General features: G+C 34.6%; 1 protein-coding gene across 5 annotated transcripts in view; it reads left to right on the top strand.

The window, feature by feature from the left end:
• Positions 1–800: 800 nt before the first annotated feature.
• Positions 801–27,636, top strand: part of grh (grainy head) — a 90,288-nt gene continuing 63,452 nt past the window's right edge. For 2 of the 5 annotated variants that reach the window (XM_013320937.1, XM_013320938.1), the window contains exons 1-2: positions 1,977–2,588; positions 2,660–3,251. In XM_013320937.1, the coding sequence (XP_013176391.1) occupies positions 2,564–2,588; positions 2,660–3,251 (617 nt within the window). In that variant the 5' untranslated portion in view covers positions 1,977–2,563. Of the gene's footprint in view, positions 1,008–1,142; positions 1,215–1,976; positions 2,589–2,659; positions 3,252–27,636 lie in introns of those variants that run through there. The other 3 variants (XM_013320940.1, XM_013320941.1, XM_013320939.1) reach the window with 3 other exon arrangements.

A 27,636-nucleotide genomic window follows, 5' to 3' on the forward strand; every position in this document is an offset into this window, starting at 1 on the left:
ACAAAACAGATATTATCAATAGTAAGAATATAATGATTACAAACTAATTTAACTTTTTTAATAAAAAGGAAAAAATGTTTTAAATGCAGAACGAATTGTATAATAATTATAATGCAATTAAAGTACGAGTATCTTAATTATTATTTATCATAAATTGAAAATCATTTGCGGTTTAATTTCTTATGTATTGTGATTCCTTTTGGTAAATTCATTTCAAAAAAATTATTCGATTTAAAATCTTTTGTAAAATAAATATTTATTAATTATATAGTCTAAACTATAAAGATACAGTGCTACTCGTATAAAACGTTTTTCCTATAAAATATTAAGTTGAGCAAAATACTGCAAAGTGGTAATTTATTATTTTAACAGAATATTGTAAATGCACGCAATAGCATTTTCATTTAAGCTCGAGAAAGTAAGGAGTTATTGCGTAAGTTTAAGCTTCATATTTTGTAACGGCTGTTACGATCTGGTCTGTGGAAGCTGAGGCGGGAGGCGGGCTGCGGGCGGCGGGCGCGGGTGACGAGACTGTGATCCTCGCCTCGGGCGCTGCCAGGAGTGGCCGCACAACATGTCATTGCGGCCGTGAACACAGCTTTCAAAATTCATTTTAAAAAGTAACGACTCACATCTCGTTTATATCCATCGATATATACTTGTCTGCATATTTATATTTTTTTCCTATTTAAACAAAGACGCCATGCGTACGATTCATCGTATCGGGAAGGTCGTTCGTAAAGGTGCGGAGTGGCAACGAGACACCCTGGGCAACGTCCTCGGGTAGGAGGGCCAGCATGCACGGAAGATAAATTGGTCGTTTCGGTGCGTGCGAGAGCGGTGCGCGGGCGGCGCGGGACGCGGGAGGCGCGGCGCCGGCGCGCGGAGGCTGCCGCGCTCAGAGCACCTGCGCCCGCGCTCCGAGGCGCCGCTCGTCGCGTGCTCGAGTCCCCGCGCCCGCGCTTGCCGCGCTTCTGCGCCACACCAGCGTCGTGACGCCGCCCACGGTACGTGTGGCGCCGGTGGCGCGTCGGGGTCTGGCGGCAGCGCGTTCCTCACTGCGCCGCGCCGCAACACCGCTTGCTGGCGCGCCCGGCGCGGCCGCCCGGCCGGTTTTGTAATTTTGCCGGGCGGGCCGTGACGTCACGATACTAGTTTGACGCGCGTGCGTGACGGCCTGCGCCAGGACGCTGCTGCCGCCGCCCCCGACCTCGGTACCTGTGCAATGACGTGCTCGTCTGTCTCCTCTGCTCGCAAGTGATAACGATAGTATTACACCGGCAACGCATCGCGGCGTCATTTGCGATGTCGTCCGTAAAAGATCGGATCGTGACGTGCTTTTCTTTGTTCGGTTGCACCGTCTTATTTGTATCTCCGCCGACGAAAGTGTAGCTATTGTGATTGATTCTTTTCGAATATTAATATCAGATAGTTATAAAAGTAAATGTATTGTGTATGTGAGTATGAGCAACGTACTGAGCGAATGTACTGTGTGGCTGAATAATGTGTGTTTATTCCCTGCCGTAGCGCAGTGCTCGGCGAGCTTCATACGTCGATGTGTGCGAGAGTATGCTTCGACATCCCAGCTTCGCGGCGAAGCCTTTTTACTCTTTTATTTTTCCTTTTGCCCGCGGCGAGGCTGAAGTACTCATGAGTATGTGGCGTTTGTTATTAGTAATCGTATGAACTATGACTGTGAAGAATCATATTGGAATTTTTTTGTTTGAATCCTATCTCGATTCTTAAAATTTTTAAAGTCAAGATTTTAACACTGAACCATAAAAGCCAATCAAGCATTGCTAATAAAACTCTTTAAACGACAAATGATTAGTTATGTAGGTATCCAGCGATACTAGACAACAACAATTACAAATTTTACATTAGTTTTCTAAAGTAAAGTAAAAATAAAAATATCCATAAAGTATCAACTTATTAATTATCAAGCAATTAAAACTTACTTGTAATGTTTAAGAAACTATCCTATACATTCATACGTTATGAATTGAAAATTGCCAAAGCTGGGATCATTATTCTTTTTTTTGCTTTATCTGTCACTGTTATAACATGATGTTTGTAACATAATGTAAAGGAATGTATGGGTGATCCTAATAAGAATCGTTAACAACAATTTTTAATTTGGTTCAAATGTGTCAAGATTGCGCAGTGACGTTTGTTTTGGTTATTGTACAATGACGGGTTCGACAAGACAAGCACGTGCTTGTAATAGTCGTTTCCAGTTTGTACCGTTCGGAGGTGGTTTGGTGCGCGACCGCGGCCGGAGCCGCTCCTGAACGAGTTCGGGCGCTTCTCGACTATCAGGTGCTACTTGATACTCGTTCTTCTAACTGGACCCCTGTCAGCTGTTTCGTTGTTGTCATAGGTATATTGTTCGCAACTCGGGGTGTAGGTATCGTCTAGGAATATTAAGGGCACTACTTACATTTAAGACAATCAACTAAAGGCTTACAATGATCAAGTGTCATATAAAGAATTTTTTAAGTCGTTGAGCAAGGGAGAAATATAAAGTTTCACAATGATATAAGATTTACAAGCAAGACAATTTATGAATGTCGTACGAGCACGTCATGGTACACGGTCTTTTAATTATTCGTGAATTAGAAAATTCAATAATATAATTGAATAGTGTAATAAATTTCAGAAGCGTATATCGGGATCGTCTCGTGTGGAGCGGGGCGGTCCCTGGCGGTCCCCGGCCGTCCACGGCGAGGCCGCAACATGGCGTCGCCGCAGGCCAGCCCGCGCGCTGGCTCTCCCGCCTCCGCACCGCGCTCCCCCGCGCCCGCGCATGCCGTACTCGCAACCATGACCCCTGTGCAGCCGGCACACGACTACTACCCGCACAAGGTCGAGATGGACTCCGACGACGGCTACCCGCCCGAAGCGCACTCTTACCGCCACTCGCCGCACGAGCTCGCCGCGTATGCGCCCGACAACAAGGTGCAGGTCCAGCCGGACGTTTACGACCAGGGCATGGATTCCATCGACGAGAAGACCCCAATCGATCTCATCTACGAGGATGACAAGCAGACTGTTATATATACAACGACGCCGGATCAGAAACGAGTGGAGATGATCAGCGGGCAGCTGGAGGACGGGCAGCTGGTCGGCGGCGGAGGGCAGCTCGTTGATGGCGGCGTGTCCGTGGTGGTCGGCGCGCCCGGTCAGGGCACCGTGCTCGTGCTAGCCGATCACGTCGTTGACGAATTGGGACAAGTTATCACAATACCCAGGTAATTCATTGTACGCTTTTTCTATCTTATTTACCTCAATATTCGAGAAACTAGCGGCTTAAGTAAGCATGTACTTAGCACGCTAGCATTATGAACTCGTGTGTATATCATAAAAATTTCGAATACCTATCGAATCTACGCGTATGTTATTAAGCTGCCTAAAAGTTTATCGCCTTCGCGTAATTTATGACATTATCTCGACAAAAATTGTTGTATCAGATATCTATAGTTTTACGATTGGAATTTCCATGAGCAACATTTAAAACTTATTGAAATCGATATAGTTATTATTTCTGCATGGCAACAAAAAAATCCTATTATGAAAAAAACTCGTAATTACCTTAATTTAAACTTGGCAACGAAATTGTCACTTCGAATTCATTTGTCCCTTTAAATTTACACTACATATTAACGATAGAACGTACAATTTAGACAGCAGTGCGGCGGTTATATTTGTTTAGTGTGGTAATGATAAATCGACTAGTCGATACTTAATCGGAGGCGAGTATTAATTTGTTAGTGCGTTAACACCTCCTCGGATCGGTTTGCATTGTTAGAAACAATAGATTGTTTGTGCAAGCGAGTGGTGTGCGTGGATGCGCGAGCGAGGTACGAGCGAGGAGGTCCAGCCAGGGCGCGCAGTGTAACGGTCGCGCGGCACGCTAGGAGCGGCAGAGCCGAGTGGCCCGTGTGGGCGGAGCGACGAGCTCACCTTGAACTTGCCGCGAGACCGTCCGCGCCAGCACCGATCACACTCTGATGCTGAGATGTTCACCCAATAAATAAAGTCACAGTTTTTTCATTATGATATTTATATTTCTTCAAACTTATTCGTTAAGACATGTTTCATTTAACATTGCTTAGAAACATCACAAAAGTTGTCAAATGTTGCAATGAAAAACGATAAAATTGATGTCGGTTAACGCATTTTATCCACATTTTACTTTTAAACACTTTGCTTAATAATATGTACTACAACAACATCATTACGAGCTAAAAAATAATATGCCTTTTTAATTTACTACATGCATTGTTATATTTAAAGATTTGAATAGCGCATATTACATGTTGCCTAAATTGAAATCCACGGACAATGATGATCTAACGTCTGCTATTTTTAGGAATTCACGGAAAACGACGCAAAGCTAAGCGTATTCAGAGCTGCTTCGCATCGCTCACGACGTCGCGTACTCGTCTACTTGCCTACATTTGAGCTTAACATAATAGTTAAGAGCCATTGAACGTAAACACGACAAAAACACGTCATGCACATGTCATTCATAATATACATGTTAGTGCAACTCTCAGCGTTGCAATTATGTCATTGTTTCAAAATCTGGTGGAATAAACACATATAGTAATTACCGTTGCTTATGAAACAATTACTACAATTTAAATAAGATAAGCTTTTGATGTTTATAGACATTATATACCTACGTACGGTGGTAGTTTAGAGAAATATTTTTAGTATTAATGAGGGAGCATTTATATGGTGTTTTTCTTTAAGATACTGATAAAAGTTTTTATAAGGACATAAAATAATAAAAAACGAGTAAAAATAAATAAGCCAGATATGGCTCGGTACCTACCAGTTCTGTGATAAAAACTCGGCTGAATCGTTTAGGTCGCGGCGAGAGGCTGCGGGCAGCGGGCAGCAGGCCTCACCCGCCGCCGCCTCGCCGCCGCACCGCGCCGCGCCTCCAACACTTTAATGACGACTTTTTGTTGTGCCACGGTACACGTCTTAAGCGCTCACAGAACATTTTCTTATTACCAAAATAACAACGTAAAATGTTAGATTATACGATATGTCTATCAAATGTTTGCTAGGCTTTGTTGTAAATTTTACCTAAAAACATTACACAAGAATTATTACGGATCGTACTTAATATATACACTGGTAGAAAAACTAGCATTAAATTTAAACTTACCAATAGTAACTCTGCTATTTATCTACGGTGTAGTTAATTCAATTCGCAGTTTAAATTTTAAAACCACTCGGTGGACCGCTACAGCTACTGACCCGCCGACTCTCGTCACTTACGGCGAGTCCGCAAGGCGACAGCCTGCGCCCTGCCCCGCGCCCTGCCGCTGTTCCCCGCCCCGGCGCAGTCTTATTTTATTGCCTTATACTCGTTGCTGCGAGCCCTCGAGATGAGTTTAGCATCGCTTGCGTTCTCGATCAAATCTTTATTTAATGTATAATTATTTGCCCGGTAAACAATTTTTGGGGAGTCATAACAGTTATGTAGATATTTTATAAGGTTCTTTCCATTTTCGTGAACATTTAAGGAAGATTTTACATTCTTTAAAAAACGTTCACGATTCCGAAAAGGTATTTCGAGGACCCTAATATTCCCTTACTTTTATAACGAAAGCGTTCGGCGTGCAAAGAATTGTTATGTTTTTACAATCAACGATACATTTTAATATTATTAAAAACATTTGCAACTCATAAACACTAAATTAAATTAATGATAATGGCAACAAAATAACTACGGATAGGGTCAACAAACTTGAGATGTCGGGAGGCTTTAAAACCCAAAGTAAAAGACATCAACGGGATCTCGGTTATTCCTGTAGCAACTTGCGGGCTCATGACGTCATGTCTATATTGATGGCTTCTGGTAAAAAAATAAGAATTTCGATCGAGTCAAACGAGTTTCTTATATATTTTAATATTTTGCACACCAGTAAAAAATGCGTGTTTCTCCTTTTAATCAAAGTTATCTCACTATAAACAGTGACCGCGCGTAAAAAATACAAAGATCAGTGTGTCCTTTAAAAATTAACGATCATCCTTTCTACCTGTTGCCGCTGTCCGAGCGCAAATAAAAAACGGTTTCCCCCACGTAAAGGGTTCACTTCCCATTCTGTACAGAAACACACACACACATTTGTACGCCCACACACTCGTACTAATATACATCTGTGTGCTTTGCCTGTGCCACACTGATACATCGACGTAACATGGCTTCGACGCGGCAATGTCCGACAGAAATCTCTACGGGGGATAAAATTTCTTTCGAGAAGGTTGATAATAATATGGATGTGACATTGTAACAAAAAATGTTGACATAGCTATATCGAATTATTTACTTGTATAATTAAATTTAGCCATTAAATAAAATTAGTTTCGTTTATGTAAATCACCTGCACTACAATTTTAAATGAAAGGCTTTTATGCAATTAATAATAAAGGCAGGTTCACCGCAGAGGTTGAGATTTCGCATTTTTTTTATTTCGTATAGGAAACGCTATGAACAGATCCCATGAACACCAAGGAGTAGGCAGGTCTTCCCTTTTTTTGTAAGTGAACAACCACAAGAGCAAATCCATTATAGGGTTTTATTATCTTACATCGAGGCTCGGAATTGTAAGACATCACCATTTTATAGGACGGTTCCTTCATATGTTTTTAATTAAAAAAGGTTTCTATTGAGCATTAAAATAAGATTGAAATTGAACATAGCATATGAAATGTGTATATTCATTATTCATAGAGATACGCAACTTTTTGTGACGTTCGGGGATTTCTTTGTGGTGAGATTATGTTTAGAATTTTTCTTAGTGACCGAGTATGATACGAGCGATGTACTAATTATCAGTTTCTTCATAATTAAAATTATAATATTAATTCTTGACTTACATGCAATTATTTTATTTCACTTTTATGAATTATGCTATTATCGATTTTAATGCATTCTTGTAGTCTTAAAGGGAACTTCAGCGTGGCTACAAGGAGATGCTTCTGTAATCATTTAGGTCGTATTATCTTATTCGTATACTTAAAATATTAAAATATTTACAACATACTTTATTTTTATAAGTAAACTTTGTAAAGCTTTTATTTACTTTTGTAGGGAGAAGGAACTTAAGCTGAAGGCAAGCTTAAAGCTCGTCTTCATAAAGGAATCGTTGGCCATAACATAAATAAATTATTTTAAAATTCGGCATAACGATCTTGAATTGTTTAATTTGATTTGATACTTAGCCTCGTATAACAAAATAACAGTTAACAAATACGGCGAGGCAATTCAAGGTCATGGATACGATACTTTTCCTGTGTTGTGTTTTAAATATTAAATTATGTGAATTTTGTATTGTTGCCTTACCATTGTATTTTTTACATATCCGTGGATGTTTCTATAATACATATACATATTGCCGTCTCTCGTTCGTTTTGAAAAATCAATATTTCATTATAAATACGCCTGAGGACTTTTTTCGTTTCAGTTGACAATTGTTTTTCGATTACATTAATTTAAAAATGGTTGCAGGAACTGTTGATTATTTGGACACACAAGTGAGAAAATTATTTTATAAAGTAATAAAAGCTTTGTATCGTTTTAAACCAAATTTCAGTTAATAGATTAGTTAAGAAGTATATTTAAAGTTAAGTCCATTTCTTAATAGGATTATAAAGTTTAACGTAAGTAACATTACTGAAGGATAGTAACGACGATTCAAAAATCTAAGTTATGAACAAGTCGAAAGGCAACTTAAATTCGACGACAAAGGCAAAAATTAATTGATAAAATAAAACATAATAAACATATAAAATTATTTTTAATCATTAACCTTATTGTGTATTACAATTTTATGTTTTATTTAATAAAAATGCTTTTTAAATGTAAGCGTAAATGTCAAGCGGGTAATATTTTTGAAGGCCACGAAAAAACTAAATAACTTTAATACAGAACACATTTTATGTTATTAATTAATATTTATCTTATGTCATAATACATTTCGTCTTGTTTTACGATTCTTGGGTTTAGGTTTTACTGTAAGTCAGTTTTATATATACAGGTAGATAGATTGGAAATAATAAGTCAGTAATAAGAAAAGAGAATCTCTTGCATCTGATATTATGCGACGCGCATTCCTTCTAAATATTGTTATAGTTATTAGCAGGCAGGACGAAGATTTTATTCTCTACAAAGTTATTCGAATGTGCTTAGTACAAAACCTCAGTTAACAGAGTCTTAAAGTAATATTATACTAAAAAAATATAAAGAATAATATTCCTGGCAAAGTCCCGGCAGAATCGGTCTAGGCGTTCCGGAGATTACACGGAACAAACGCGACCTTGAGGATAGATATACAGACAGACACAAAAATGTTAAAATATTGTTTTACGTTATCAGCAACACTAAACATCATGTGCACGAAATATGATTTTTTTCCTCGATGCTAAATACAGACACACAAATTTTATTAATATGTATAGATTCTTACTATTCTAATTTTTTGTAATCTTTCATCAGACCACTTAAAGATTTCAAAATCATTAACCAACTTAAATAGATAGGTATCTGTAATCGTTGAATCGTAAAATCGGAGAAACTGTTTATTCATCACATTGACATCGACGTGCCGCACACATGTGTTTTATTAAGTGTGTGTATTATACACTGTAGCTTATTAGTGAGATAAAGACAGATATTTCATTGGTCATTAGTGCGAAAGAGAGGCAAATATATCTTCGACAAGGCTAGCTTCGCCTTATAAGTAAATATCAACGTACGATTTAATTAAGTTGATTCGTTACAAACTTTAAATTATAATAAACATCAAGACTTAAATTTAATATTATTCAGACCAATATTCATTGCTTTTTTACAATTGAATTGTAACATCTACGACGTATCAAGTGCTTACAAAGTGTAGTCAAGCAAATTAGATGATTGTGATTGTCTTTTGTCTTAATTGAAAGCATTCATTACAGTTTTCAATTTGTAAAAGAACTTTATCGATATGTCATTGTAATGATATAGTAGCTGCTAATAGTGCAGTGATTCACTTAAGCAATACACACGGTTGAATGGATTTTAATACTACGGATATAAGAAGACTATTGCACTACATATTAAGGTTTCCAAAAATAAAAAGTATGCTAAATCAAATAAAAATTTAAAGAAATTTATGTATTAAGATTATTTTCCGTTTTATTAGACATCAGAAAAAGGTATCATTAGTTAGAGGTACACCTCCGACCTTTAGCAGTGACATTTCGTCAAATATAATTAGGAGACAATAAAACATTAATGAGTTTTGGGGTCCATGTGTTTAAGGCTGTACATTCACTTGCGTGCTAACCTGCGTGTCGGGCGTAGCGGGGTGCGATCGGGGACCAAAAACGACAACATTGCCTCGAGCTGCGAACTGTGGGCAAGCAGTACGGCGCGGCACAAGGGCGCGCCTCTCACTCGCGTCACGCGAATGTTTTTCGGATGCCGATATAATTATTCCACTCAATCTATATCTGCCACGGTTACTGTAACAATGCATTTTATTCCTTTATTTTTATTATATTTTTTCATTCAAAAATGACAGTCTCCAGTTTAATGAATACCTTTCTTGTTTTTGCTTTGTTCTTATTCCATTTATGTATCTTTTAATTTCGCAGCGTATAGGTTACCGCTGTGCAGTTATGTCTTATAAGAACAAGAAAGGTTTATAATTGCCTTCAATTTTACTTAAGCTAAGATAAGCTCTCACGCCCATGCAACTCCAGCTCTATGAAGGCAATTTAAGTAAGATAACAGAGACTCAGAGAGGTCCGACAAAAAACACAAAAGCTTTTTGTATCATAGTTAAGATAAATTATTTAATCGCTTTTTGAGATTCGATAGGGATAGTTTTTGAATAATGTTGAGGCCTAATACATATGTTATATAGCGTCCTTCAACCATCATAAATATTATAAATATATTTATATACTGCATGACGCATTTGAAAAGCTTACTTTTATGTAAAAGTTGAATAAAGCAGTTGCATATATATTCTATTGAATAGGAGGTTTTTTTTCTTGAATCTGAAGAATTTGCTCGCTTGTACTCTAGCGCAGTTCGTCGAAAAAAGAATGACTGGGAGGGGCGAGGTGGAAGCGTTTTTGCTTGGCGCGAGTGCCAGGCGCGCCGCCGCCATCGCCGCTCGCTACGTAGAAGGAATCGCTCCGCCGCGTCTCCGCTTCGCTGCGATGTAAATGATCCTCTTGAATAATGTATCCCATTCTCGGTCAAGTCTTCTACCATCGTATATGGCACACGGCATCTAACCGTTATCTTCAACTGCTTTCTATCTACACAAGATGGCTAAGAAATACGCTAATTGCCAAAGCGGTTATTAGTCCCTTTTTATTTTTTTTTGCTCACCTCTTCATAAGGCTAGAATATGTCCATATGACTACGTTTGACGATAAAATCAAAGTTATGGAAAACGTTTGTTGCACGAGTAATCAAACCACGGTCTGTCCAACTCTGATTTATTACCGTCGCTTCCTAAAGAATTCATACTCGCCTCAGTTGCCTTTTATGGAACACTAATAAGTGGTTAGTAAGAAATACCAATAAGTGTTGAATTCATGACTTTATTTCTTCACATCATAACACATGTCAACGTTAATGTCCTTCCAAATTGTTAAAACAATTAAGTACGTTATTCAAAACAATGTAACAGTAATGAATACTGTAAAAGGAAAATGTGTATTATTGTTAAGCATTACCGACGAGATTGATGATTCATTGTTGCCATTAAGAATTAAATAGCAGCGGAATTAACATTCCGCTGCCGAGACACCGCGGAATGAAGTCACAAAAACAACCAAAGATATACGAATACTGGTGTTTACTTAGTACGCATAAAGTTGCATGTGTTCGTTTAATTAATGCTTTCTTTCGTTTTTTGATAATGAACTACTTTGTTACAATAACCGATTTTTTAATTTAAAAAATGTATATATTTAAGTTAATGAATGCATTGCAACACAATTTAGATTTACACGACATTTATTATTAAGCTATTACGCGTATAACAATATTGTGGTACTACACTCATACTACGATAATGTTTCAAGGGTCCACTATCATAGTAATCCTGTATATTGTATCGTTTAACTCGATAGCTGGAAGTTTGTTGCGCGCTGCTGCAAACTAAACGGTCTATGATCTCAGCGTGTCGCTATTCGGTGCTAGCGATTTAATGCTATCGACCTAAAGTAGGCACTTTATTTTTATATTTATATATATATATAGAGGCTATTCGCATAAAATCAAATCGCGCGGTAGATATGTACGAGCCAACAGCGCGGTTGAATATCACCGATGTATTACATACAGTGAGACAGCACGGAATGGCAATGAATACGAATGATAATGAACTCTATGAAAATTGATTCAAGTGTGATTTTTGCGGCGTTGTGTGGTGAGAAGCGCGCGAGCGGGTCACGACTAACGCGCACGCGCGTTCGTGACCTTGCCTGTGCGCCGCGCAGAGGTCGCACTCTTGCGCTGATGCGCTCTCGCAACACCAAGCTTTCCTTAGCGTCAGACACAATACCAGAGGTCGATGTATCGATTCCCTCCTTCCCTCCTACAAATACACAACAAATGCTCATATTACCTTTTGTCTAAACGCACACAAATTATAATTCAATAGTTAAAACTTTTAAAATACGCACTCTTTTTTTACAACAATCAATCGACCAGGCATAAAAGCTCTGCGTCATGGTTATCCAATATTTCCATTTTTTGAATAACCGTACTTTATTTCTGTAAAATACACTTGTTAACCAGATATTTCATAATCTTTATTATGTAACAGATTATGTACATTTAGTTCGACATCTGAATTTGTTCTTGATAATATTCAAGACATAGTTTTAAACTTCGGTTTGTACTTGTTAAGAATTATCAAAAAGCTACTTAGCATTCTCTGGTGGAACTCATATAAAGTTCAAGAGCAAAATAAATGTTGCAAAATGAGACTTACTAAGTTGTAATAAGTTCCACACACGTATCGGTTATCGTGCATTCGACCGTACGCTTGTGACTAATCGTACCAGACATACGTCTCCGCATTGATCGATTGCGCAGCGGCGTTTGTCGGAACAACTGTCTGCAAATTAAATGAGAAATTTTAGCAGTCATAATGTACAATTTCTCTAACTACTATATACTGTGTAGGACTGCAGTATTTATGTCTGTGGTTTAAGTACCGTGGAGACAGATTAACACCCGTAATAAGGTGAAAAGGCGGCGAGGAATGAGAAATTCCGCCATAACAGGGCGTCGGAAACTTTCCCCGGTAGTCTCTCGTTCCGGCGAAGGTATTTCTCGCAGTTGAATATTTAAAACATATAAAACTACTCTTATATTTAAAATTCTAATACCGCAAACAAAAAACTATTTTTTTATAATTTAATACTAAAATTACACTAGTGCTCTGACTAAAATTATAAAATTTGATGCACAAATGGATGTTGCTAATTTATGTTGGAGATTTAGACTTTGACAGAGTAAAGAATCGAGAGTCTAACATAGTTTTTTTTTAAATGGCACTTGAATATCAATTTATTAGTTTTATTTATTCGATATTTATTTTCATAACACTATTGTTGTATTATTCATTATTATTCTCTGCAAATGGTTCACTTGATCATGAATTAAAAGCACTTTCAGGAATAATGATTGAGGCTATTTACAAATAAACTTGCTATTTTTTTAAAACTATGTTAATAATCTCAGTAAATCATGAAAAACTCCACTTCACAATCCTTACTTGGTCAAAAGCTGCAATAAGACCACAGATGGCGCTGTTCCATGGCTGTCTTCAGTTTGTAAATGCTAATGTTTATCATTACACACAGCACACCAATTTGTACCATCGCCACGTAGGGGACTAACGAGAGTATATTTTTTTCATTGTCTATAAGCGGTATTCTTCTTCTTCCAGATTCGGAAATGATCATTTGTATGGTTAAAATAAAACATATATAACTTGCAAGTCCATGAATAGCAATGATGAACGAAGGGGAATCGTAAACCTAAAAAAGATTGAACTCATTACTATTTCTTAACGACACAAAACATAGATACAATAATTAAAAAGTACGTACCTAAGATTGTTATTAACCCAGCCGAGAAATCAATATTATGATCACACGTTATATGTACTGGTATAATATTAAAAGACATTTATTAAATTTAATATGAAAAAAAAGAAAAATAAAGTTACAACAAATTACTTATTTTATACATATACAATAATACTTAAATCGATTTAAAGTTAAAGGCAAAATGTCTCTTAAGATATGACAAACCTTTCAAATAGTTATCAGCGTGGATATTTATCATATATTATTTTATGACAGATTAATGATCGGGTCAAGTATGAATAATTCACGGGCACAGCACAATGCGGCATTAATATTTATGTGAAATGTATTTAAATAAATAAAATTCCTGGTTTGAAATTATCACTTTGTTACATATGCTTATAATATTATAATTGAGAATAACATTGTTGATAGTTTGAGATAAATTGACATGTTTATCTGTACTCAGTCGATCAAGGAAGACCACGCCTTTTTATAATATTTCTCCTATTATTTGCGATGTTAGTTAGTCTTGTTAAGTATTTATTTCTTTTAAGAATTGGTAAACATGAAATTACATTGAAATATTTCAGGCACGGCATGTCCATAAAATAGGTTGCTTTATTTAAAACGACTAAGTAATATGTCGTACATTATAGACGTAATATTTTATCAATACGAAACATTTCATTATTACATTTAATAATTTTAAGTTAGAGTTATAAAGTGGATGGAAAAGACTTAAACGCGTCCGTAGCGATTTTTGAAAATGACAAACGTCTGTATGGGAAATGTGTTAATATCAAATGTCTAAATTGGTTAAATGTTGGTTCATATGATTCCTTATATAAAATTTATCACAATCCTATAAAATGTTTTATTTATTAAAATGTCTTAAATAGGGTCCTGATTTATTCAAATTACAACACGTATTGGGTTCTTTTAAAATCGTTTTTTTAGAAACATTCCCTGCGGAAAAGGAGTTTGAAATCTATTTCCAATCGAGTGATTGTTGATGTCAGAATATTGAAAAGCATACTGACTGTACATTTTTTTACGTAGCCTTAAATTTTACCGAAACAAAAACTTTTTAATTTTTTGTAAGTTCTGTAGTATTTACCCGACATATTGCAAAAAGAAAAAACTGTTTGATAACATACTCATTAAGCAACTGCGCAAGAACATCACCACCATACTTATAAAATTCCATTCAATCGATTATTGAGTGTAGGATAATAACGATAATTATAAAGAGGATCTTGCAGGAAATATAAAATTGGATAAGCTGTATATATGGCATACGATAATAAGGTCCAGGACCGCTTTACGACTCGTATTATACATACCGACATTTGTATGTATAATTTTAGCATCAACAAACAAACGACAATTTCGATCTTAGTTTCAAAATTTATTTCAAGTTTTATTTTTAAACACCGTGCATATGACTTAAATTGTCAATGTGAGATTGTCGCATTATTAAAAGTATTTTTAGTACGTAACACACATATATTACATACAAATGCGATAGTGAACAAAATGGTCTGATTTCATACTAAAAATGTTTTATTGTGATTTATTAAATGTTTTATTAAAGACACTATTGCTTTTAGTTTAGTGCTTTTAAATCGATTTCGAAAAGGAGGGGAGGAGGAGGTGATTCGAAATTCGTCTATTTTTCTTATTGATCGATAATATCTGGTGGTTTTTATTTCGATTTTTAACGAATTAATGTTAAGGTATTTAGGCGACCAAAGGTCATTTAAGATATAAGATTTAGGTCGTTACAAATTAAAAGCTAAATGTGGGCACGATAAAATTTTATTCCAGTTACAAGAAATTTGAGTAATTTCAGAAACGGTGTCTTCAACTTGCTAAAGTTTTAATGTTAGCTGATTAGATGGAAATCTTTTTAAATATACTGTATTGAGATTCGAGGATAAACAAGTTGTTTTATTTTATTAGTAATATATTTTAAATTCTTTCTTTGAATAATTTTGTGTGGATTGTTGTTATAATGTTACGTCAAATGTTGTTAAGGTTGTTTTTTGAATTAATTTTGTTGTTGCCGTCACAATTGGTAACAGCAAAGTCAAATATGAACTTAGTCCATATCCTCACAAAAGAAAATGAGTTATATTTTATATTATGTAATATTTAATTAATAATATTACCCTTAAAATCTTAAAACAATTACACGGTAAAAGAAACGATAATAAAATCCATCGGTGTTTAATCGGCCCTCGTCCTCGTGCATTAAGTTCACTTGCAAGTTTAAAAAGATAATCGACGCTAGCAAAATCTTACAATTTCCTTAGCATAATGAACAATATTAAGAAGTCTGCTAAGTGTAATTAGGGTCCTCGCCGCAAAGTACTCAGTTTATGCGGCCGTATAATTACGTATAATAGGCGACTTTTGCAACACACGCGTAGTCAGAATATTTTACTTCTTGGGACAGAAGTTTTGAAAGAGTGTGCAATTTAACATATAACCAGCTTTATGCGATTAACTTAAACATTGCTTTCCTGGTCCGCTGTTGCATGCGTACAATAAAATGAAGGAAAGGTATTTGTACTGTAAGACCCGCGGATGAGAATATATATTAATAATAAAAAAAAACTGTAAAACCGTAGCTTGTAAAATCATTGTTTGTGGTCGAACTCTTCACCAATAAGAACTCCGTATGTCCGAACCCAATAATGGAATTGGATTCATTTTTGTATATCTAAAGAATTTGTAATCAAGCATTAGCAATACGTAATGTATCGTCTGTAGAGTGATTTATTTATTTTTGTAGTTCGAAAAATACAACATAAATAAGGACAACCACGGATCAATTTTAACTATTGATTATTGCTTTCGGGCGCTAATGATCCTAGTCGGGGTCCACATCGGACTAAAAATAAACCCTTTTCTTTAAGTAGTTTCTATTCTGACCGACAATATGTGATGGAATCTATCTTATTATTATTTCATAATATTATATAAAATATAACAAAAGCATTCACAAGGAATTTCGTATTTTTTTATCATAGAATAAACGCGTGCTTCTATAATTATGTAAAATTCGAGATATTATATGGGCATTTGGTTATTATGTTAAGAAGAAGCAAAAAACAACCTTGATTCAAATTGTATTTTATTAAAATTTAATTGTATATTATATCAATGTTTTCAAGATCTTATATCGTTGAGGTTTTAATATTGTTATGAAGACTCAAGACAAGATATAACCTTCACAATAATTGCATGCGAAATATTTTTTATTGGTTGTCTTATTACAAAAATAGTGACTATAATTTTGAACACACAATTTCTGTTCCGTTTGCGGTAAAAAATGCCGTTAAACATATTTTCAAATGTGCAAACATAAAGCCTCTTTTAAGTTTTACTTACCTGAGTTAATAGATGTCTCTGATGGTACACATTCGTCTTATGGTAATTTTGTTTTCTGCTAACAGGTGGCGCTTCAACTAGTTTGTTCTCAGTTTGCGGTTGATAATATTAACGGTCCTTTTAAATATTAATAAAAGTTCATTAAAGTTATCGAATTTGTTGTCATTATGACTCTATTTAACCGATAAATACTGCACATTATATTTCGTAATAAAACACTACACATTAGATACGTTTTCTTAGTAGTTATCTTATCTATTGCGTTATTGACCTTAATCTTTACAATTTATGGTCATTTGGTGCAGAACTGCCGTAAAGATATTATTGACAATCGTAACTTAGTCCTGTGTTTAAAGATAGTAAGATTTACATTTGGTAGACATGAATTAAGTTTACAATATTTCACCATTGAGCTTTTATTAACATTATATCTAATTAGAAGTCATAGAGTTTAAATAGCTATAGCCTTAATTCTAAACACATTTTATATCAAAGCTGCCAGTTACTTTACAACATGCAAAGAGAATCGTACAAACAATTTATTAAAGCCTTTTACATTATACAACACTATGAAACTTGGTTTAATTCTAAAGCTGTAAATTCATGTTCGCTGTCTGCTTTACTTCGAATTAAAAAAGTAAATTTAAAGTATGATAGTATAAAAATAAACAGCTTTAGTCGGTAATAATTTATCGCAATATCAAATGTAAAATGTAATATAGTAATATTTAGCTGGCGCCAATGCAATCAAAATCGTCAATATTTATATGAAAAAATATTGTAATGACAGGTCGCAATATTGTTGATACTTTAAAGGTTTTCCACATCACAAATGTTTATAGCCGGTCGTTTGTTATACATACCGCCCTGGAGATAATATTCAATCGACATTTACTTATCGTAATGAGAGTACGTGTGTAATCGTCGTAACGAAAAAGGCGATGAATTTACTCTCAATTCTTTCGCGGTAGTGCCCAATGGAGGAGGCGGTAATAATACACGCAACGAGATTACTAGTACAGTCACGTTCGCATTGTTCGTGCGCGCCAGATAAAAAAGTTCACGGAGTACTAATAATTAGTTTCAGTCCCTATACAGAGCGAATTCGCGAAACAAGAAGCTTAATTAGTACTCATAAACCTTCAGGGCTAGATGGGGAGATAGCAGCATTTTATCGATCATAACTTAGTCGGTGGGCGGGGCGTCGGTACGTGGCGTACGATTATACCATGTTGTAAAATTATTTGTCCACTTAATGGTATAACTCTTGCGTGGATTGATATTACAGGAAGCTTTAAGTACACCCGGCGATATGGAAATTTAAAAATGAACGTAAACTATTATACTTTCTGTTGGATTCATTTTATCTTATTAATTATTATATTGACCAAGACAACCTTTAGTACATATCTACATCAACAAATTGTATACAAAAATTGAATTATAAGTATTATTGCATATACAAATCCTGTTTAATTAGCGCTAAAATAAACTGGTCTGGATTTCGACAGAGACGTATTTGAGTAAATGTACATATGAACATGTACATGACTAATTTATGCCGGACATTCTCGATTGTAATTAATGTGACATAATGTTTGACATGAATACTTACGCTAAAACCAATAGATAATATTTCGAAACGGCTCGCCGGTTGTAAATACGCCGACATGACCGCCTCGGCTCCACTTAGCTGACCTCGGGACGAATTCGGCTAGAAAATTACACTTCATTTAAACTATATCTATTGCCTGGTCTAGACCAGCGGACCTTATTATTTTAAGCTACTGAATACTTCACATACTTTAATCTCCAGTCCGTTGATTAAAAATAACTTTTAAATAATTCCGCGCCTTGAGGAAAATTTTTCACAGATACTATGACCATGGGTGATGGTATTAAGTATTAAAATAGTTGTATTGCGAAAAGACAATTCATTTTACAGGTCATCAGCAAGTTGAAAGTTAGCAGGTGCCTGGTATTCTGAAGAATATTTGATATACAGATTATAAAGTTTACGATATTTTTTGTTTTATGATATAGACCACAATTAAACTATACGTAATTGTCTATGAAATAAAATTGACTTATATCACTCCCTGACAATTTTAATAAGCTTCAAAATATAGCCCTCGTAAATATCTTACGTAGACGGTCGGAGCTTTCATTAAACTTTTTAAACCGGTGTTATTTAAAATTTAACTTACGTCATAGTATAGTAGAAAAGTCATGAAAAAGTATTTTAGTGATATTTTGTTTATAGTAAAAATTATTCGTAAAATTATAGGTGAAAGTTTACAGAAAATTTGTTTCAGCTTGTATGTGTAGTTTATAAAACAACCCGCAAAACATTTATGCGCTCTTGTTTTTGGGGAATGATAACAGTTTCTAAATTCCGAAGATAAGCGGCAGTAGTTTGCATTCTTGTTTCTTAGAAAATTTAGATGCTTGATATAAGTTAAATGTTAGACACTTCGCTATGTACCGCGGACAATTTTCTTTGACCCTCGGCGACGTCTTGCTCGAATATAAATTATATAGTAAAGAATACGACGGTATCGCGGTGGCATCTGTCCGTATAATATTGCGATAGCCATTATGAACGCACCGTATCGTCTTCAAAGTGCCTCGTAAACGTGTTACACGGCTACTAGAAATGTAATTTAGCGGTACCGAGAAAGAAACCTTGATTATCATCAGATGAATGAACCTGTGTTAGTACACTGTCACACATTTTTTCTGGTTAAGGTGTTCTGGAAACTTATATCTCCTCAATCATTATGCGTGTCGGTAACTGTATGTTGTTAATGTCTTTTTTCTCAAATTTCTCGCATGAAGATTTTGCACGCGATTTGATTTAAAAACATTGAATATTTCAGTTAATTTTTTTGTTATTCAGACGCAAGAAAATGTTACCACGAGAGCTTTATTGAAGTAAGAATTAATAGTCTTTTTTATTTACTTTTATTGCGCATAAATTATATAAATTTATTTTAAGTCAATGTTATTACAGCTCAATATACTGCAGGTAATTAAGAACCTTTCCGTATGCGTCGTTACCTATAACATTTCATAATGGCGCAGATTTTTATCGATTGTTTTCTTCTTTTTATATCTTCTAGTTTCGTAAACAATTTTTTATTGAAAAATATTTTAAATTTTCCATGTCACGTTGTAGATTCACAATAAATATTTATTATTATAATAATAGGTTCATACTTTAAACATGCTACAAGATAACAATGTGAACAAACATCTTCGTATTTTCTTTGTTTTATATAAGTGAAAAGACGCAAAAAAGATATAATAAATGGGAACATTCTGTTAATATTTATATCATCCATGTAGGTTGAATCCGCAATCGAATGTCGCAGTAGACTATGTTATAACGCTTTCATGACAAAAAGTGTGCGCAGCGTAAGCGTCAGCGGTTAACTTGACGGTCCGATATGTCACATCGTAGATACTTTAGGGTTCCAGTATTTTCTTAATTTGATAAAGCAATGCTTCTGTTAATAAATTAACTAAATTTTGCGCTAACTATGATCGAATTAAAACTTTGCGACACTTAATTTTTTATTAACATACTCGAGCGCGAGCGAGCGCGGGTGACATTCGACGCTGTCAGATTTAAGTCGCGTTCAAGGTGATAGTCTCTTTCTCGCATCGAACTAAAATGGCGTCCGAGCTGGCATTTAAATGCCATGCATTTTTAAATTCATTCGACGTACGCAATTAACAATTCTGCTTCGATTACTATGTCATAAACGTGGGACTCTTTATCGACGTTGTCCGTTAGGAAGCTAGTTAAGAATTCACGATATTATTAGGATGTAATTAAACTTTATGGTACCTGCAGATATCAGTAACATTAGTAAAGAAATAATGTTTCTTATTTATGAAAATTATATTTTAATTTTGCTTGCAGTGTGCTTACAGCTTTATGCCTAAGTGGTATACGTTAGTACTGATCGTTCCTGATTTCTGCGTCTAGTTTACAATGTTGAAGATCACCGGAGCAGGTTTTTTCGAACCAACGAAACATAGCTAATCCAGTTTTATGTCAAATTACATTTCATGCACTCTTTGAGATCTTGTTACGGTGTTATCAAGTTGCTAATACTATTTTTTGGAATCAGTTCTAGTTCTCAAAAAAAACTTGTTTCTAAAATGCTTATAACATATTTTCTCTTTCTTTCAAATTAAATGTTTTACTTTGTTATACTTATATTTCATAGTTACATATAATCTTACAATAAACTTGTTTTAGCTAATTTAATTTCGAATTCACATAAATGTATTTATAAATGGAAAATAATATCTCGTATCCGCGATATTCTTCAAGATAATTTATCAAGTCTGTCAAAAGACATGATTTACTACAAAACTCTTGTAGACGATGCAAAAATAATATACCACTTTACTTGTAATAGGGAATGGCATCGTTGCAATATTTTAATTCATTTTATAATGAAACTAGAATCTTTTTTTTAAATATAGAATAACAAGAATAATTAATATGGAACTTAGATCATTCAGTATAGGACTATGTACGTTTACTTTCTTACTAAAGAGTTATTAGCAAAATAAAAATAAATTACGATTAATGAGCATAATAAGGTGGAAAGAATAATATCAATTAAAAAATGATGGTACAACACAACAAGTGTTGGCAGTGGAAACTCAAAGTAAACTACGTACCGACTCGGTTATTACCTGTGTTCATTACTTATATTTACTCTGCTAAGGTCTCAGCATCGTTAAACTTTCCTGTTACTTTATAGAGCTTATTTTTTAAATAAACCGCAGATAAAAATTAAAATTTATTCAAATATGTTTCTCAGTTTATGTTAATGAAAAATACGTGTCTGAAAGATTTTACGATTCAAATCGCCAATACGATTGTTCATTTTTTTAAAGTGACAAAATTGGATATAAGGTACACATTATAATAAAATAAATATTTATATAATTTTATTATAATGCCTCAAATAAAAGTTAAGTTAATGGAGGAGTTATACTATGAGGAATTTGCAAAAGTCGACAATTAGTATTAAGCTACAAGAAGGAAAAATTATATTGAAATTTATCATTGTTGATATCTTAACCTTTATTTTTGTAAGGAAAAACTTTCACAATACTACCAGTAAAATAATACAGAGAAATTCAACGGACAATAGACAACAGAAAATCATGAAATCATTTTTTTTAATAATAAAATACGGATAAACTTACATCTCAAAGTGACGCATAGAAATATGTATTGTATATGAATGGGTACGGTACTGCAACACGCAGATATCGAATAAGTATCGGCACTCGGAGAAAGTGGACTTGTGATCCGTGGCCCTGATAAGCGGCTCGATGTATTTATACGCCCTTTGTTTCTTCACGACCATTTATCAAAAAAAAAATTTTTTTCATATCCGGCACATTTCGATAAGCAATGATCATAATGATATCCACATAACTCTATATAATTATACTTATAAGAAACGAATACCAATAATGTACTCGTAATTTCTTATCTTTTAATCAGTGATTATATTGTAAAGAGCAATGTTTTGTTTGTATTAGATTACTAGCTGTCGCCTGCGACTCCGTATGCGTAAAATTTAAAATAAACATAATTGGTAGTTCCAGGCTATGTTCTAAATGCATGCAAAATTTCAGCGAGATCCATGTAGCCGTTCTGGAGATACCTTCAAACAAACATCCATTCATCCATCTATCCACCCATCCATCCAAACACATTCGCATTTATAATATTAGTAAGATATTTGAAAATACTGGATTAATTACAACTTTTTTTTAGCACTAAAAAACTTTGTTATCTAGAAGTGACATGGGTTATATTAGGTGGTACAGAATCAGAACATCGATCATTCTGTCTTAAAAAAATTCTAACAAAGATCAAAGTATTAAAATTAGTCACGAATTATAAGTTAAGTAGTCGTATAACTTAACTCCACGCATGCAAATAAATAGGCATTATTCTTACTTAGTTCCTGTTGAAATTACTAAAACGCGTAATAAATTTTAAGTCTTATCATATTACTATGTTGCTGTCCGCTATTACTATTCTAATTTATTTGTGCTATATATACAAATAGATTAATATAGTTTACAATAACAAAGTTTTGTAACCACTTAAGTCTTTATTTAGTTAAAATAACATAACTATGTAAAAGTTAAGTACCATTAGTTAAGGCTTAAAATAATCGGGTAGTCTGAAACTTCTTTTTGGGTAGAGGGAATGGACAAGAGCATGTAAATTTTCAAATGTACTCGTATATTGGTAAATAATCTTATTATGTATTTGGTTTAAAAGGCCAGAGAGATTTTATTGTTTGTTTATTTTGTTGATATTTGTGTCCATTACTTTTTACTGACAGATTATTACATATGAATTGAAATAAATTTTAAAATGTACTAAACAAAAAGAAAATTATTTTAAAAAAGCGATTTCTTAATCAATAAATAACGATAATGATTATGCAATCAGATTTCGCGGTTATGCAAAGTTGCTGGGCCACGCTGGCAAATTGCAAGCACCGATAAATTAACTTATTTACTTTGTAGTTTTCGCAATATCTCGGCCAGGTGATACTGATCGAGATTAAGGGAGTTGTACCTACACATTTAATTATAACCAAATTCTTATAAATATATATAGAACTGGTTTGTAAGTCGAAGGGTTTTGAGTCATTTTGAAGTATTGATAAATGTTTTATATTTTTCGTTTTAAATAATAAAAACCTTAAAAATTATTTGCAAATATTAATACTAGTCACTGTTCACATAATTTACTTTGGATCAGTTAAAAGCTCTACTGTTTACGTAATGCAGCACTCTTCAGCTTAAAACGAATAAAAGGGGTTTAAATTATTTCTACTTCTGTCCTATTGAAATAATCAGAGTTAGATTTTGATGGCATTTTCTACAAAAGTTACACACAAGTTATTTAAAGCTGTAATGATTCTTATATTACGACCTTTATAAAAGTACCTACTACTTGTATGTAATGTATGTAATTAAAAATGATATAATAAAATAAAGTGACACAAAAGGGGAATTGTTTATGGTGCTTTACCCCTAGCTTCTTTCAACCGTTTACAGTTAGACACCTGTGGGTCATGCGATAAACTTACTCGATGAATAGGGACCGTTTGCAGCTTTAAAGGGGTGTCACCTAACTAAGAATCATTTTTTAAATTTATCGCTAGGGTCGTTTTGAATACGGAGACAAAATCCAAACAAAGGGTTTGATGACCACCGATGACCAGTAGATACCCATGCCCGACTGACCAGTGTGGGAAGAAACCGTTCGATGCTTAAAGGCTTGACCCTTCTATACTTTGCTAAAAAAATCTATAGAAATTTTTAAAGAATGGCTTCATTGTGAAGAAGAAATTCTGTAGTATTTTTTGCGCGACGACGATTTCGGTTAGATAAAATAATAAGAATGATAAAAATCCCGTGCGGCATTCGGTCAAACTTCCCATCGATTTATTTTTCTACCTATAATTAAGCGCACTCGGCATGGACTCCTCGAGATATTTTCGTGCGCACGATGCGACGCGACGTGAAGGGCTTACACAAGAAGTGTTCAGGCATTTCGGAGAACAGTAATGTGATAAATCGGACCCTCCAATTATTATTTCATTCGGTACGCGAAAGTACTCACTATACTTATGGCGATTATTGACCAAAATCGGTGCCTGTGCTCGTTACGCCAATCATACCCTCCCTACTTATATATGTACCTGCATTAACCGTACTTTTTGTGTTTTTGTATTAAATGCAGTTTAAATTGTATACGTTTAAAAATTGCCTGTTATATTAAATATTTATATTGACGTAGTCGTGACTTGGGAGTATGTTTTACGAAATTGAGCAAACCTTTTGATTAAATTGATAAAATGAAAATACAAAGAATATTTTTATATTTATATTGTTGGTCAGTAGTATACTGTTACAAAGGCTAATATTAAGCAATCCATTAGTGATTCGCTTCAAAACAGATACGATATATTTGGCTACTTAAAAAAAGAACATGACACGTTATCTATGACAATCCATCTCGGTCGAATACTTCTCTATTTCTCTTGTGTGTGGCGCGAGTGGGCGAGGCCGGCGTACACGTACCCGTCAATAAGGCATAATTTCGTAATTATGTAAAACGATAAAAAAACAACGCCTAAAACGTTTGCAATCTGTAACGTAATATATGTTAATAGCTATTATAATAAAACTCCAGGACGGTAAATCTATCAGTTTGAATCGATCAATTGATGTGTTCTACATAATTCGACGCCTAATCTAGGGCTAAGCTGATGAAACTACACACTAGTAAACATGTTAAGTATATTAAGCTAACATATAGTAAAATGCGCCGCTAACATACAAACCTTGAAACTACTTTTGGACTTAATACTTGGATCATAGCATTAACTTTATGTGCAAAGCTCAGTTATGTCCAAGATTCATTTTGTCAAAGACGTCGATTGACTTTTATTATTTTACAACATTTAAATTGTAAAATATCAACATCTGTAAACACAGATGGATTACAAGAATGTATTATAATTATAAAATATTTTCTTTCTTTGAGGCGTGTTTCGCTAAGTTGTTGGCATACACAATGCGGTTATGAAATACTTGTGTACCGTTTCTGTAGATTGGACATCTTGCGGTCATATAATGTCCGCTGCTTGTGACCATCGGTTTTTGTTTGCCGATAACTTTATAATGGGACGTTATAAAGCAGGCAACGTTAATTATCAATGCGTTAACAGATGCCTCGTGGGCGATGACTTCCGTCTCGGTCGCCGCCGCGGCCGCCTCTATGGCTACACTAAAATTTTACTTCTAATTATCTCGCCACCGCCGACATTTTATGTTTCCTATAACCATTACTTTAATTAATTTTAACATCGCTAAACTTTTCTCACGGTTTTGTTATCATTTATTTATAAGGCAACGCGGTCAGTACATCTTAACGAAAGGATTAGTCAATTAAATTTGACAGTTATTAAATTCTAGCAATTTGTACGAATTGAGCTATCAAAATAAAGCTATAAATCATCATAGCGTCATTTGAAAATAAAATTTAGAATCCTCGGGAAATAGATTAAAAACTTATTTCAAATTATGGGTGATTAAATATTGAATGGAGCACATATACTAATTTGCAAATAAACAGTAGATGCGCGAATTTAAAATCAGTTTCAAATATTTTGAGTGTTAATATGTTATTACAAAGTTATGACTTTTACTGATAAAATATTATTTCTATTCCTATCTTAAATACGATTTCTTTAAGATCTATTATATAATCTTAAAAATGCAATACTAACTTGTAAATGAGCTAAGCAATGTTTATGTTACAAATTTTTAAATATGTTCCCTTTTAAAAGTATCCTGTGGCCGGTGTTTGGACTCCATTAAAACAAGCATTTTGAGAGTTCGGCGACCTCCTCCAGAGCACTCAGGCTCCTCGCCAGCGGGGCACCGAACTCATTTGCAACTCACTAAAATTAGCAGCTATCGTTCAAATTAATTATATTTTATATAGAAAAAAGCTTTTATTTATATAACACGTGGAATACGAAAACTTAATTAGGAAAAAGTTTTGTATTTATACGTAGAAATTCTAGTGTTTTCCTTTGTTGATTTTTTTAAATAAACCTCGACTAAGTAAACAAATCATCGTTCTTGTACAGCTTATGTTTTAAATAAAATAATATTCGTAAGTTTCAACGGACATAGTTTCTAAACTGTATATTTTTTAAAGATATTAATTCTTAGGGTTTTTATGTTGGCAGCTTCCTATATTTTTAAGTGGAAAATAACTCACGTGTGTAATGTGTAGCTCTATGCGGAAATGGTTTGTAAATAATAATTATTTTTTTACACAAAACATGGTTAAAATTCTGATTCAAAGTTTTATTACTACGATTAATGTAAATAAAAAACAGGAAATGTTCTTGAATTATAGTTTATTTGTGATTTGACAAAATAATGTTTATGCTAATAGTCCATAAGTCAAATTGCCAATATGAATATTACGTGTTACATAATTATTTTCAAATAATGAAGTAACTATTATGCTTGTGTACCTATTGCGTTGTTCGCTTTTCTAATTATTTCTAAACATATAAATGTTAAATTTGTTCAATTAATAATTTTATTTGTAAGGTATATAAAAAATACGATGATAGAGTACAAAAGCGAATAAAGCTTAACGGCCGGTAACCCTTTGTAAAGTTGGACAAATAGGATGTGCAGCGATGTCACCCTTCTCCAAGCGGAGTGAACGCTCGGCGAGCGTGGGGCGAACGGCGCGGCGCAGTAGCGAACAACGTCGCACCCGGACCGCACCGCCGCCGGACAAGCACTGAGTCGGTCCACTGCGCCACTGAGCCATCGCGTCCGCGACTCGGACCGACACGAACCTGTTTCTTTCGGCCCCCAACCCGAGCATCGCCGGGGTGGACTGGACTTTGTATTGTGTACGAGTGACCCCTGCCGGACGAACCTGCAAACTGACCGCACTCATCGAAATGCAAAACGCCCTCCATCATTGATAGGGGGTCGACAGGCTGCCCCTCTGCTACGCCTTGTCAACCCGTCCAGCAGGTATTTTCGATTATTGTCTCATGCGGTAATCGTTCATTCCTTGCAATAATTAAGTAATGCCGTAACCTTACGTTTGATATGTTTTTTTTCGGATATGACATAGTATGATAATTTTACGATTTGACATTTCGATGCTTCTACTATCACATTTTAGTATGACAAGAAAATGTAGTTACACACATAAAAGATTGTAAACTACACGAAGAAACAAATCTTTCATATATACACGGTTAAACGTAGTTATATAAACATAGTCATTACTTGTCAAAAAAAAATGTTGTTTATCCTCTCGGACAGCGCGTGTAACATTTAATTGATCTTAAATTTGAACCTAAAAGATACATTAATACAATAAGTAATATGATACATTAAGTATTTTATTCTTAAAGGCTATGTTGTTTACAACAAACAATGTACTTGGGTTAGTACTGCAGAGCACGCTCTATAAGACATACTGGTACTCCCACA

This window comes from Papilio xuthus, unplaced genomic scaffold, assembly GCF_000836235.2.
Source record: "Papilio xuthus unplaced genomic scaffold, Pxut_1.1 DF825946.1, whole genome shotgun sequence".
NCBI lineage: Eukaryota > Metazoa > Arthropoda > Insecta > Lepidoptera > Papilionidae > Papilio > Papilio xuthus.